General features: G+C 39.1%; 1 protein-coding gene across 6 annotated transcripts in view; it reads right to left on the bottom strand.

Annotated features, from left to right (window-relative positions):
- PEAK1 (pseudopodium enriched atypical kinase 1) overlaps window positions 1-15135 on the bottom strand; it is a 130810-nt gene that overhangs the window by 37561 nt on the left and 78114 nt on the right. For 5 of the 6 annotated variants that reach the window (XM_075099941.1, XM_075099946.1, XM_075099942.1 and 2 more), the window contains one exon: window positions 4854-8129. In XM_075099941.1, coding sequence (XP_074956042.1) covers window positions 4854-8017 — 3164 coding nt within the window. In that variant the 5' untranslated portion in view covers window positions 8018-8129. Of the gene's footprint in view, window positions 1-4853; window positions 8130-11213; window positions 11792-15135 lie in introns of those variants that run through there. The other variant, XM_075099944.1, reaches the window with a different exon arrangement.

The following is a 15135-nucleotide window of genomic DNA, read 5'->3' as shown; positions in this document are numbered from 1 at the left end:
TCTCCATTGCCTGTATATGGAAATTTGCCGCCTAACTGAGATGCTTGAAATCACATCTGGCTTACTGTAATTTAAAGCAAACAGTGTGAACAGTCATCAGTAACCTCAAAGCAATCAGAAAAATAAAAAGCATTTGAGGATCACTTATACTACTGACATGCTTCTATGGCAGGAAGGAACTGTGTAAGTCTTTGGCCAATTTTCTGAAAGATTCTCATCCACCACTGACATTTATGTTAATTTCAGGAGCAGCAATCTGGCTGGAGGTTACTCAAGGTAAACTATTTGTACGACGAGTGTGGCACTGGGGTAAGATTTGAAGGATAACAAGACATTTCCAAAAGCTTTGATATCTATGTCCTCTGATAAGTATAGAGCCCATGAAAGTGCCCCGTGAAATGCCATGGGGCTATTTTCACAAAAAATATCCTTAAAAGAACCCAGCTTGCTGACGTAGCGGGTAACTGCAATGGAGAAGCACGTTTTTTTAAGAAAAAACCAGAACCTTTAAAACATGCATATATATATATATATACACACACACCCCCCCCCCCAGGCATTTCACTCCTTTGGGAAGCAAGGTAAAACAACAGGATAGAGTTCTGTAGCTATGGAACAACAGAACTCATATATCGATTACTAGCTTAGTTTCAAATCATTTTGACAAAGTTAACATCATTTTAGGAATCAGATTGGTAATTCCAACTTTAGCTGTGAAGAAATGCTCTTACCTTAACCAGAATGGAATGAATATACAGACCTCACTACTTGAAGGAAGCACTTCAGTAAACTTACAGTTTTATCTTTAGTGCATCCAAGTCTGGCCCAAAGATCCTATAAAGGAAAGTTATGGCTGACTTGTAGCTATCAAAGGAAACTATTCAGTTTAATACGTAACTGAAATGGAAATGGCTGTGCACAAATCAGTTGTACCTTGATTTACAAAGGCACTGCCATCTAAACTGGTGCTGAATGAGATTTTAGTTTGGCTCCGATGTGGTTTATGAAGATAGGAGAGGAAGAATCGGAAGGCTGTGCTGCAGTTGCCTCCTAGGAAACGTCTTAATCTAAAAAGCTGCTACTGGGAATAAACAGTGATCTCTCAATGAAGGAGAAGAGAGACCTTTATCTGGTGAAACTGCAATAGCAAAAGTCTGATCTTGCTAGATAACAAAGCCTTTGAAGAATCTTTTTTTTAAAACTCTGTGGATTCCGCACTGTGCTGCACCACCGTCACCAATTATGATGACTTAGGCAGAAATACCATGTTATCTTTTTTTAGACATCAGTTTTAGGTTTTGCTTGAGAACTGCTGCATCATGTACTACAGGTGTTCCAAGAACACCTGATTTGCATTCCAATTAATAACAAGGCTGATGTGACTGCTGATTTTTAGCAAAAAATGAATCAATCTATGAATTCTTGGTATATTTAATACATTAGTATTTGCTAGCTCCTTTTGAACCATCATATGTGCATCCTGGCACCAAACAGAAAGAAACAATCACATGGATAAAACCAAGTTCTTTCATACAACAGAGACAGTTTTCAGCTTTCCAGAGAAAGCTGAATATTTTGGAAGTGCTGTTCAAAGGGGAAAAACTGACCTTTCTAGTGATAACTTGAAATATGTTCAGCCCTGTCTTGTGGTTATGATATCAATCTTCAGCAGCTATGTTACATTGCAAAGTAAGGAAATACTGTATCTTCACTTAATTTGCTTTCAAGACCCCTGCCAGTAATCTGACATTTTAAAAGTTTATCTTATTTTCCAGGTCATCAGTTTTCAGTGAGCTTAGTTTTGTTGGCATTCTTAGTTAGAAAGGGTCACATTCATTGATGGCTATCTTCATGTCTTCAGTTTTCCTCTAAGCCCCTGCAAACTTAACTAAATATTTAAAACATCTTTTCCATGGACATATTTTAGCCTGAATTAACACTAACCTCTTACTGATACCTGAAGAGTTAAAACAAAACAAGCATAGTGTCTTGTCTGTATGTCTCCTGCTTGTGCAAAAATCGAAGTTGACAATCCTGATTCTTACCTACTGGGACATTAAAAACAAAAGCCAAAACCCTTAGACAAAAAATTTAACTTCATATTTTGGCATGGTAAGGATTCACTTGGTCTCTTTAAGCATATTAAAAATTAAGTAAAAAACCCAAATACCTTAAAGCATCAAATTGCATCAAGGTAACTGAATATAATAACTGAAGGATAAAGATATCCACTGTCCAGTATTCTCACAATGTACTTCTCAGCACCTCATTGTATTTTTTTTTAAATTTGTAGAAACCATAGAACAATATTGTTAGAAAGCAGAAATTCCAATTCTCATGTTTGGAAAATTCCAATTTTCACTAGGGAAAACTACGAGATAAGGTTTTATCCAATATCATCATGACTTGCAGAAAAGTAAAGAGTAAACATACTTTGGAATAAGTGAACGAGACAGGACAGAATGACCAATTGCCTTCAAGAATAAGAGCAGAAGGTATTCCTGTAATAGTGCAAAAATAGAAAACATTATAACAGCACCACCTCTAGGGTAGTCTAAGAATGAGTGCCAACTATGACTGCCACCATTAGCCTGGTTACTGCCCTTTTATCACCGAGAGAGGCAGCTGCTCCTTCCTGACTGGTCCCCCCTGTCAAATCAGCAAATTGATCTGGGTGAAAAATAACTGCAGTTATTTTTCACTTGGATCACTTCCCCACTCTGGTCCACCACAGGTGAACACATGAACCTCCTTGCCAGCACAAGAGTGGAGCGCTAAGGAGGTAGGAGCAAGCGAATCTCCTGATGGCAATGTATTTGGTAATGCTGGTGAAAGAAATGCTGGTACAACCTCATTCCCTTAGGTTCCCCTGGAGATAACAGAAAAACGGGTTCCTCTAAAGGGGGGCTGGGAGCACAAAGTTCTCCAATTCTTTAACTTGCTCTCTAAAGCTGCCTACTTCTCCCCATTTAATCCAGGGTAAGTCTAGAGAAAGTAGACCCCTATCAAGGGTTATACTAGCCCACTGTCTTCAGCCTTAAACTGTAATATGCACTGTAAATACAGGGACACCCCCTTTTGTCATTGCCCACACCCCTGTATTATTGTGGTATCGTACATCCTGCAGAGACGCTGAGTGCTCACAACTCCTACTGACTTCAATAGTTTGTGAAAGTGCTTAATGTTTCTGAAACTCACACCCACAATTTGTACTGGGATTTTTTTAAACCCAATTTGTTAATTTTTTTATTTTTCCCAAATAAAATTTTTGACCCTGGGATTGCAGTTCATCCAAACTTGCAGAAACAGACAGTACACTAAGGCTTTGGAGACCATCACATCTTGTATTTAGGGCAATGAATTCAAATGTAGGTCTACAGAAACCAGCTTTACACCATACTATGATAAACCCTATCAACACCTTACATTACAAAACCCAAAGCTGTTGATGTCTGACGAGAGGCAAACAGTCTGAAAAGTAGTCCTGATGTTCATGAGAACGCTGTATCAGTGTTTCTAAGATGTGATGTGGAAGTGACTTAATCATACTTGGTGCAAATGGCCACTCTTGATTAGTTTAAGACATAAGTTATTTTACTTTAAGGTAAGCAGCAATCAATTTAAGGTAAACTCAGACTATGCTCACACTGAGATTTCTATTAGTTTAAGTCAACTTTAAAACAATTTTAACTAAAAATCACTGCAACTTTCTTGTACAGACAACAGAAAGAAACCCCCCCACATTCTCTGAGGGTCATGCACAGCTCAAACTACAAAATTTAATTTCCTACCACTAGGTTATTGTTATAATGAATTAAATAATGCAAGTTCAAAGCTATTTTGGAATTGGTTTGTACAGTAACATTGGAAGACATATTCTAACACATCACTGCTGTGCTCTGTACCCAGGGAAATGCATACTATGCCCATGTGACTGATTGCAACAACCGTCTCCAGCCCTCTTAGGTTATACACTGTCATGAGCTGTAGGACCTCGGTGATATGTTGAAAACAATGCATATCTGGAAATAAACACGGTTCTTCCTGTTCAGAGACAACCAAGAAAGCAAGTGTACCCTTGATAAGGGAACAAACAGACCTTTAAACCAACAGACAAACCTAAAATGTTCAACTACCAGGAATTTATAGGAGTAAAGTAAATATCTACTGGCCAAATATTTTCAGAGAAATTGAAACAATGAACCATTTTAGTAAATTCTGATTTTAAAAAAGTTAAAACCAAAATCACCGAGCAAAACTGTCAGGCAGAAATGGAGTGACCAGCTCTCTAAATCCAATATTGTTAGGGGACAAAGTATATTCATCGCTAAAGATCTTGTAAAACAGATTATTATATAGATAATTAAGTATTATTACTTTTCTACATGGTTTAGTTTGGGAGCACTACAGTGAGGTTGCAGTGTAACATCAAATTGATTAGTATCTCTTGTATTCTTGGGTATGTGAGACAAAGTTAGCTCACCACCTTTTACAGTCACAGATCTTTTAATTTCTATTACACTTTTCAATAGTTGCCTTCCATTTCTGCAGAGGAATTCTTTTGTTTCATATAACATAACACTTGGACTAGAAAGTCAGGAAAATGTATCTGATTCAATGTAATGTGGCTATCGTGATGTATTAGTGAATCTGCAATACAAACTCCAAATATCAGGTACTGTTTCTAGTATTATCTATTATCCTTTCTGATATACAATATGCTTTAAGTTACCTAAAATATTTTGAAAAAATTACACATAATGTAATAAAGCTCCTTAATTACTTCACTTCTCAGCGGTATATATGGGACAGTGCACAACTGAGTAAGTGACTAAAAAAGATGAGCAGATTACCTGGGGATTTTCTTGGGAATCTGAGGTGGTGATGAATGGCTTGCTATTTTCGGTTCAGAGCTCTCTGGAGAGGTTTCTTGCATTTCTCCTTTGTCTTTTGCTAGTGCACCTGCAATAGCAGACTCCGCTCCACTCTTGTTCTGATGATCAGCCTTTGGTTCAGCTTGTGCTGGTTCACATCTGTACATGAAAACAATCGACGGCTTCTCACTGGAGTCTGACTTTGCCTCGCTGAACCAGTGATGACGTTGAACTGGAGGAGGCGGGAGCATATGTATAACAGTTCCGTCAAGACCTACCAATTTTCCTTTCTCTCTTTCTTTCTCTTTGTCTTCCTCATCGTCAGTTTTCCTGCGGCGGAAGAAGCTCTTAAACGATATCCAGCGTTTGGGTTTCGCATCAGCGGCTCGGCGACCTTCTGAATGAAGGATTGACTCAGCCTCTGTTGACCTCGTAGGGCTGTTTGGTTTGGTCCAATTGCTGAAATGTCTTTGCAACAAATTACTTGCATGATAAGGTGAAGAAGTGGACCGTGGTGGAGGAAATGGTGGTGCTTGCTCTGTTTTGGGACTTGTGGTATTTGGGGTGGCTCTCACTGGCTTTGGAGAGTGAGTGGCAACTGGCTGTGAAAGTGACTCTTTCTGCATTTTAATGGCAGTGTTTTCCACCATCTTGGATGACTCTATCTCAGACTGTGATGTAAACAGAGATTTGGGTCGTACCAGGCTGTTTTGAGTAGCATCGGCATCAGGGGGTAAGGAATACAGTTCTTCCACGCTACAAGACTTGGGTCCAGACTGAGGTGTTTCTGGAGGAGACTGCGGAGGCTGGATAGAAGCCACAATCTGTGAAAGCACCATGCTTGCGTTCTCCCTACTGCTGCTGCTGCCAATAGAAGCCTCTGGTGTTACGTCTATTTTTGCTGCAGGCTCTTGCATTGTCTTTTGAACTCTTGATGGGGAGCTGTGGTCAGAACTATGACTTCTCTGTGGTGATATCTGACTTTTACTGAGACAGCTATTAAACTCTTGGACCTTTTGAGCTACAGAACCCAGCCTGCATTCAGAGCTATTAGTCACTCCCTTCGCTTGGGAAAATTCAGTGGGTTTACTTCCTACGGCTTCAGTCATTTTGCTTTCTGTTTCTATTTCTTCATATGTGTGGCTTATTACACTAGTAGTTTTATCTTTGATGGACAGCTCTCCGCTGGTCCCTAGAAAACTTTTATAGATAGCCAGGTTATCATATGCATTTGGATTGATTACAATAGGAACTTTAATAGCATTTTTGGAACTCTTAGCATAAGTGGGCTCGTCATGAATGATAATTGGAAAAGGTGGCATGCCAGCATTATTGTAGCTGTTGAATTTTATCTCAGATAAATTGGGAGACTTCACTGGGACAGTTTTTGAAGAGACGTTTGTAGCTGTAGGTGAAGTAGGAGCTGACTTGTGGCTTGTCTTCCTGGGAGGAACAGAAGGTCCTGAGCTGTTAGCAATTAACTCCACCTTAGGTATCTTCTGCCTTGGACTAGTACTAGAAGTCCACACTTCTTGATATCTGATTGCACTGGATTTTTTCAGATTAGCATTTACTCGTACAGGCGATGCTGCAGAGGATGTAATAGGTGTGCCTGGAGTTACTGGTGAGCTTGGGTTAGATGATGTATTTTTGGTTTCTGAGGTTTCAGTCTGATTCTCCTTACATTCATTGGTCATGGCAGCTGATACATCTACTACGGTATATGGCTTGCAAACTGGTTGTTCCATATTCACCACCCTATAAGGTTTAGCTTGCTCTTCCACAGGCACCAAATTTATAGTTACAGCTTGACCAGCAACATCTGAAGAACTTTTATCCTCTTGCTTATCAGTCTGCACGGCAATCTTGCCATCCTTCTCTTCCAGTCGAAGTGCAAGGACTGCCTTGTGAGTTTCTAGACTTTTCGGAACATTTCTGGGAGCTTTTGACACGTCCTTCACTTGCTGATTATCACAAAGACTTTCATATTCTGGTTCAATCAATTTGAGGTCCTGAGGAGTACTAGGAGATAACCCTCCATTACAGAGCTTCTGTGAAGAACTGCTGGTTGTTCCAGAACGAGACTCTTCTGTCAAAGAAGAATCAGGAGACGTGGAATCAGAGGACACCATGCTCTGCATGCTCTCTTGCCCATAAAGAATCACAGTTTCTTCCCCATAACCATTTAAAATTTCATCGTAACTGTCGTCATAATCTACCGCACAGATCCGCTGGAGAGATTTGTTTCTAAGGGGCACAGTGTTCCATTTTTTGTCAACACAAAACTGAACAGGAGACAGGGTGTTAGCTCTAAAATTAGCAAAGCGAGGTTGGCCCCTCATACGAATTTCCATTGCTAGCAACTCTTCATCACTTTCATCCCAGCTCTCATGCTCTTCTTGCATGCTGCCAAAAAATGTGTCGTCCTCACTCTCATCTCCACTAGAGAACTCTGGATAACAGAAACGTCCACCTTCATTACTTATTACTTCAGTGCTTCCACTCAGAATAACGTGCTTACTGTGTGAATCCTTCATTCCACCCATCATGCAGCTTGGAGGGATCTTTCTTTCTAGTGATCTTTTATAACAATTATTTATTCTTCCCAAGAAGGTTTCTCTTGAGTTCATTTCATCTCCAGTTAGCTGAGGTGTGGTATCCAAACCTGCAATCTCCTTCAAAACTTCTGTCAGTCCATTATTATTGTTATTTGGTATCTTACCTACACCATCGTCGTTGCCATAAGGCCTATGAACGTGGCTATAACCTTCAATTTCATCTTCATTATTATTGTTCAGTGGTTTTTTGTTCAAGACAGCTTTATTTCGGTTCCAACCTGCAGGTACTGATTTATTCTCGCAGTGATCCGGCGCGCTGATTTCGCCACATACACTCTGCCCATCTACTACCATCATGGTGGGTTTCACAGCTATAGTGGGTTTCTTTGCCACAGGTGGTCGGAAATTTCCTGTATTTCTCCCACGATGGCTGTTACTTTGGTTTGCATTGGTTTTCAGATTTCCATGTGAGAGGGTTTTTTTTTCAGATACTGGGGGTAACTGATGCAAGCTTTTGGGCTTGAAGCAGTTCTTACATTCACCAGGTTTCCAGACGTGTTCAGTGAAAGTGTTGCAAGCAGACATTTTCGCAGAGCTTTGCGCTTGATGCCGTGCTGTTCAGTGCATGGTAAGAATTTCATCCATATGTTTCCACTCGGTTCACTTAGTATGGCTAGTGTTTTGAGCAGTGATCATTCTGAAACACAAAAGGGAATGAGGATAAGAACAGGAAAAAAACAGGTTGATCATTACACATATATTTTCTATACTATGAATGACTCAGAATAAGCAAGTAGCCTTTTGCTATTGTCTTAGCTCTTTTTATGTAAATCTACAAAATTTTGTAACTGAAATGCAAAACAAAATCACAAATATAATTCTTATACATAAAATAATTAAAACTTTGGCAGCTAAGCCCTGTATTACTGAAAGCAGAGAAAGAGAAGTGGCAATGACTGCGGATTTAGAACAATTCTCTTGACTAGTTCAGGACCACTGACCTTTAATTTTGCCCAATAAAACAAATGCTAGCAAGAGGATATAAAACCGATGATTAGCACACATTGCTTTCAACATAACCACTTAAACATGAGACAGGAAAGTAGGAGTACATTTACTCTCCTAAATGCAAATGAGATAACTTGTTTTAGCTTTGAATGTGAATGAGCTCAGGTTAAGTGACAAAATATGTTCAAGCAATTCCAAACTGCCACTTTCGTGCTTTTTCATCAGAGTCAAATTATAACTGGACAGGTATTTTGTTTGAACGGACAGGCTGGATTGCAATCCTGGAAAAGCCAGATAAAAATGCTGGGCAGACCCTTTGAGAAAGACTGTTTCTTCTCCTTTAGCTTACAATAATAGCTATGGATTTTTAGTTTCTGATTTGTTTCACACGTAGCTTTTCTACCTATGGTTCCTTCCCCCCCCCAATAACAATTAAAAGATAATTATTTTCAATGTCACTCTTTCAAAGTGAGCCATTTTATTTTCTGAAATGATCACCCTTAAGTAAAACCCAAACATGAATCTGCGGTGCTTTATAGTCATTGGAGTATACAGGATTTCAGAGTTTCATGAATTAATGCCTGAAGATTTTAAGCCTTCTAAGCCATATCCACAAGTCTGGTCTCTGTCACTGTTGCATAACTCAAAGCATTGGAGACATTTTACTGAGGTGAAAGAATCTGTATATCCACTGCTATTTCTGTAAACACAGGCATTGAAAATCAATAATTTTATATTCTTACAGGCTTCAGGTGAAAATACATGTGCTGATCACAAAGGTACACTGTGAGGGTATTAACACACCCGTTCAGTTAAAGATGCAGCCCTCTATAGAGCCTGTGGTTAGTAACTCAGCAGCAGGATGGCTATGCTAGAATCCACCACAGGCAGAACTGGTTTTCGTCAGTGTAGCAAACAATGGAAAGCATTAGTAAAACTGACATTTGCATGAATTTGTCAGTCTCCTCATGTACCGCTCTGTTTTGGCAAAGGGCTGTCCTGTGCTGGAAAACTCTGATATAGCAATCCTGTTCCAACACCAGATGGGGCTGAAGTCTAACTCTATTAGAGTATCTTCAGACACATTCATGGTACCAGGGCTATCATATTTCATATGCTTACTAAATATGTTTCCAGACAAAGCTTTTTGCCAAACAGTCAGTGCCAAAAGCTTTCTCTGTATGACCTAAGAGAGAAAAAGTCTGCCAGATAGGGATCTGCCCAAACTTTCAGCCTTTGTTTTATATATACACGGAGTAAAATGCCTTGGTATTTTTTTTATCTCTGCCAAGACTTCTTGCTTCAACACTTTGCAAGCCCATATATTGTAAGCAGAAAAATTCTGTTCAGAAAAAATTCTCCTAAAATCAGAGAGCAAGAAAGAGAGAGAGCGCACACACTAGAATTATTATACTCTGGTTAGCTCCTTCCTTTCATGTATTTAACAAATAAAAGGAGTAAAGTTACACTAATAGCAGTCTAAACTAAATGTTTTCTTGGAAAATATATTTCTCTGTTACATAAAGCCTCTGAACAAACAATTTAAACAAAAGGGTTAGTGCATATGCGTGTGGTTTTTAAGATTTAACTGGGTGATATTATTTCTCTGAAATTGCATAAACTGCACTCGCTCTAGAATCCTATCACAAAGCAGACAGCTTTATGGCATTCCAGGCTAAGTGTTTTCTACTAGTAATGTTGGGGTAGAAATGAGAAAGCACTCTTATTGCACACCTTCACATGACAATATTTTTATGTTTTACCGCTGGCTGTACTCACTCTCATTTGCTCAGATGCACTGGTACTAATCAATTTTCCTCTAATCCAGATGAGTGCTACACTCAACATATGAATGTGAACTACAGGAAATTTAGCAGATCCACAACACAATGCTCCAGTCTAAGTAAAAGCTAGGGCATGGTCATAGCTCTGTGCAAACATACATCCCGCGTCCCAGGAGTACCACCTACAGCAATTTGTCTTAAAAATAAAATGCATGTTGACGAGTCCATGTAAATGCAGGCATGTGACTTGTACACAGAAAATACTACAAAATGTAGAGATATTTTAGATTTTTTGCACTTTACCACCTAAAGGAAACGGTTTAAACACAACCATGCTTTCTAACGGTACTTTTGACGCAGTCTGTGAAACAGAGCCACTGACTTCTCAGGTTTATAAACTACAGCTGGGTTTCCGATTGGCTTCGGCACAATCAGGATAAGCAGTTCCTGTAGCATGCTTTGACACTGCCTGCAGCTGTAACAAAGAGGAAATATGCACCTTCAAACAAGAGGACATGTATGTTAAAAAAAAAACAACCCCAAAAGAATTTCAACTGTGCTACTTCTATACTGAAAATCAGGAGCACTCCTATGCTATTTCAAATTAAATCTGCAGTGACCTTTACATGTCTGAAAGAGTATTTGCATTCAAACAAATTCAGGCAGTTTCTTCATTACTGTACAACTAAAAGCGATTTTTCTGATGTTTTCCTTTCCCTTTGAAGAAAACACATTTACTGCTTCAACTACAGATTCCCTATTATGAGTGATAATTATAGTGAGAGTGATTATGAGTGATAACAAAAATGAAATCTTTCAGTATTCAAAAATATAAAACATTCTTCACATGTTCAGGCTACTGCTTCCATTGCTGTTTAACAGCAGCTGCAACTTGGTAGGGGGCAGCAGAGTCCACTGAAGGTAATGAGAATGCACACCAATACAACAAGAAAAAAATACCCTGACAACATTCGTTTGCAGGTTCTTACCCTATTCTTCAAAACAAAGAAGGTCAGTGAGATCCAGGCAGTCACACATCAGACCTCGTAAGCTGCTACAGCGATTAGGTATCTTTTCTTCCATAACTTCCCTGCTCCCCTGACAGCCCATTTAGCTGCTGAGGAACGGGCCCGTGTACCTTGCAGAGCTCCCGGCTCTTCTGAAATGAGTATTTTGGATGACGGAACTTACTTGAAGATACTCAATCTCCACAAAATCAAGGCAATAACAACCACAGATGTTAAATACAAAACAGCATCAGGCTTCTAAAGAAAGCATTTGCAGTAAATACATAGTATCAGCACTGTGCATTTCACTCCTGTATCTCAAAACCTTTTATGCAAGTTGATAAACATAACTGTTCACCATTTATACAGGGAAACACTGCAGTGCAGTGACGCTAAGTAACTAAAATTCACCAAGTGACTCACAGTGACAGGAACAAGTACAGACAGACAAGTTCTGCTCCTAATCTGGTGCTGCAGATCATGATACTTCATTCACTAAATGGTTGAGTCAGCACAGATAGTTTATCAGCTTTAAAGGCCAAATAACTCTTTGTGTAAATGAGGCTAACACTCCTCCACATGGGAGGGCTCGGTCTGGCCCTGTTTAGTTGATACCACACACAGAGAAACGAACAAGCGTATTTCACTTTCCAGGTCAGAGGGAGAAGATGACAGATTCAGAGTTGCAGTGCAGAGATGAAGTCATCAGCTGAGATATCCTCACGTCAGGAAACTGAACCTTGCACAGAAATGCAGAAGTACTTTTCTAGCTCTTATTTGTGGACATCATCTTTCCTGAGTGCATGAAGATAGTGATAAACATGCATTTCAGGCATTTTCCTTTTGTTCTAAGTAATTTCAGGCTGGCGGGTCTCCCTTAGATGCATGCTGGCTGAATCATAATGAAGGCCTTCTCCAGCAATACTTTATACTAACATAATCCAATTAAAAGGAACTTAATTGGTGTGCAACATTCCCTACAATTTCAACATTTTAAAAATGAATAGTCTCAGTAAGTACCAGATGGTGACACGCACTAATTAATCAGGCCCGCTCAATGAATGAGCATATTAAAATGAATGCACCTATTAGACGTGTTTTCAATGCTGTATGCTGCATGCTGCAAAAAAACTCCCCTTAAATGAATGCCTGCTATATTACTGAGCAATATGCACAAATGTGCATTTCATTGGTTGTAATTGTAACACTATCACTCTTTGATCTCTCCTTAGATCACTTGGTACAGATTTCCTTTTGTTTGTCTTCCTCCAGGGATAAAGCATTTAGCTTTAGCATTGCTATCCATGAAAACGGGCCTGCAATTTTTATGCTGCAGAAGAAATTGCATCGATCAGCCTTCTGACTAGACAACAGTCAAATAAATTGCTGCCGAACAACCCGCGAACCTCTCACCATTGGCAGGCATGTCCTCAGACTGAAAAACTCAGCAATGAGAATCCAACCCAGGTTTCCTATATAGGAGTGCCCAAACACCACAAAACCACTACGGCTTTGTGGTTGTGTCCGAACCACTTAGAGGGATCTGGACAGTCACTGATCATCATAAACAACAGTCTAAGTCTAACATAACAAGAATAAAGTGATGGTTATTCTTTGCCAGTATCTGATTTCTGTTTCTTTTAAACTTTAATATAACTGTAAACATTTTAAGAGACTTTTTGAAAAAACTGAAATGCTCCAACTTCACACATACCGCCCTGCCTAGGTGGCAAAGGGCTGTGGAAATGCTCCAACTTCTAGAGAGCATGGAGGCTTTCTGACTCAGGTCCACTGAACCATCTAGCACAGACAACTGGGACCACTAACAAATGTGACATGTGCTAATTAAGGGTCTTTTGGTCCTTCATGCCATAAAAAAAATTTCTCCTTAAATTTTATGTCATTTGTCCAACTTCAAAGGAAAGCAAAACCCGAGGTGAAGCTAACTGCAACATCTCTTTGATACGTGAAATATAATGCAGAGAGAAGAGCTTCACAGCCAGAAAAGGCATGGTCCCAATTTGAAGGCATGTTGAGAAACACACTTGTTTACATTCAGTACCCAGAAGCACTGTGCTTTGAATAATCCTGTGGCATGTATTACTGAAATTGGGGGGGGGGGGAAGATGCTCTCTCTTACCACAGCAGAGTTCAGAAATAAAAAGTTCAAGTATCAATATTACAAAATGTGAGTAGTGCACTTGCAGATCTCACAGCACTTCACAAAGGTGAATGAGTGTTTCATAATGCAGATTTCTGTAGAGAGGAACAGTGACTCACAATTTGGTGAAAGATCAAGAAATAGATGCTGACTCTTAAGCGCAATGCCCAGTTCAGTCATGGCACGCACTTCACACGAGGTATGCCAGGGAATAATGTGAAAGTAAATAATGGCAAATGGCATTATGGACCGCCACCATTTTATTCCCAAAGTGGACTAATATTCACCAAATATCGGATCATTGTTGTAACAAGCCAGAACTGTGACTCTGGCAGATAGCACTGATAGAAAATTCCATAAATGCTAGACATTATAATTTCTGTTAAAAAAGAGTCCTATCTTGTTGCAGATAGTTTTTTCTTCTTCCTTCCAGTCAGAACCAAGTGTCCTGGTAACTGTCCAAGGCCATAAAATGACAGCTCTGCAGAAAACACAACGAATCTGCAGTGGACAGTGAGGAGGCAATGGCCTAGATGAAAAGGTTGCCAGCTTACTTTAGAACCACTCTTCAGCAACACTGTAGTGTGCAGCTGAGATATAAGGGGTGTGATGGATGGAGAGGACAACAGAATCACTTCTACTTGAACTACTGAAAAAAACCCAGTTGCAACCTTGCTGCAAGGCAGTATGAAACAACCAGGAAAACAACTTCAAACTATTTCTGTTTTTAACCTCCCACACTATACTATCCCTCATTTAAAGAGAGTTTAAATTACATAAATATTTCATAAAACTAAGTGAGTGAAGGAAACCCTTGACTGTTTTTTCTACCAAAAGCCTATAAAAATAAAACATGATAGAAATAACCAACGAACTGGAGCAAAAACCTGCCTAGGGCTAGACAATCTGTAATGCATCAGAAGAAAACAGGCATTTCTTTACAATTTACCTAACCCAAACAGATAATGCCACAGAGCAGGAAAAAGGCAAGAAATATCCTCAGGATCTTCCCAGGTAATCTGATTAGATTCTGCGTCATCACACTGAGAACACAATAAACAATAATAGGGGTAAGCTCTCACATTTGGCGTTGAGGCCCAACAGACCAGCCAAAGCATGTATTTGAATACAAACTCATCTGAGTCAATAGTAAGAGATTCCTAACTGGAGAAAACCATTAAAAGTATTTTTTTTCCCCTTTTGGAAAAAATAAACATTTAGCATTAATAAAACTTAAATTTATAATGACCATTCAGACATGCATATATATGATCATATTATAATGATCATTCGGACAACAGTGCACAGTATATTCTTTAGGGATACTTTTTTTACTCACACAGAAAATTAGTTTTCATTTTTTACTTTTTAAAAAGAAAATGCAGTAAGATAAGCCAGGCTTATAAATAGCTTGTTTACCTGCTTCCTAATACGGGCTGTGTACAACATTCCAAAATCTAGCAGTAAATTAAGGGTAAGCATATCAGCTGACAGGAACAAGCACGACAATGATAATAAAAAAAATTCCTCAATTTCAGTGCATTTAAGTTTGTCCCACCTCTATTTAAGCAAAATTAGGAGAATTAAGCCCTTCACAGCATATTAAGAAAACACTGGTATAACTGTACCTTGACCAATCTAATTATCTTTGATTTACCTTTCCTGGGCTCACTTGAAATCCTGCCCTTTCATCTTTTTTGCCTGTTTTTTTAAACACATGAAAACATCTAGAAGAATAAACCA

Source organism: Phalacrocorax aristotelis, chromosome 7, assembly GCF_949628215.1.
Source record: "Phalacrocorax aristotelis chromosome 7, bGulAri2.1, whole genome shotgun sequence".
In the NCBI taxonomy this organism is placed as follows: Eukaryota; Metazoa; Chordata; class Aves; order Suliformes; family Phalacrocoracidae; genus Phalacrocorax; species Phalacrocorax aristotelis.
Note: the sequence above shows the minus strand (reverse complement) of the source record. Positions and strands in the feature narration are given on the sequence as shown.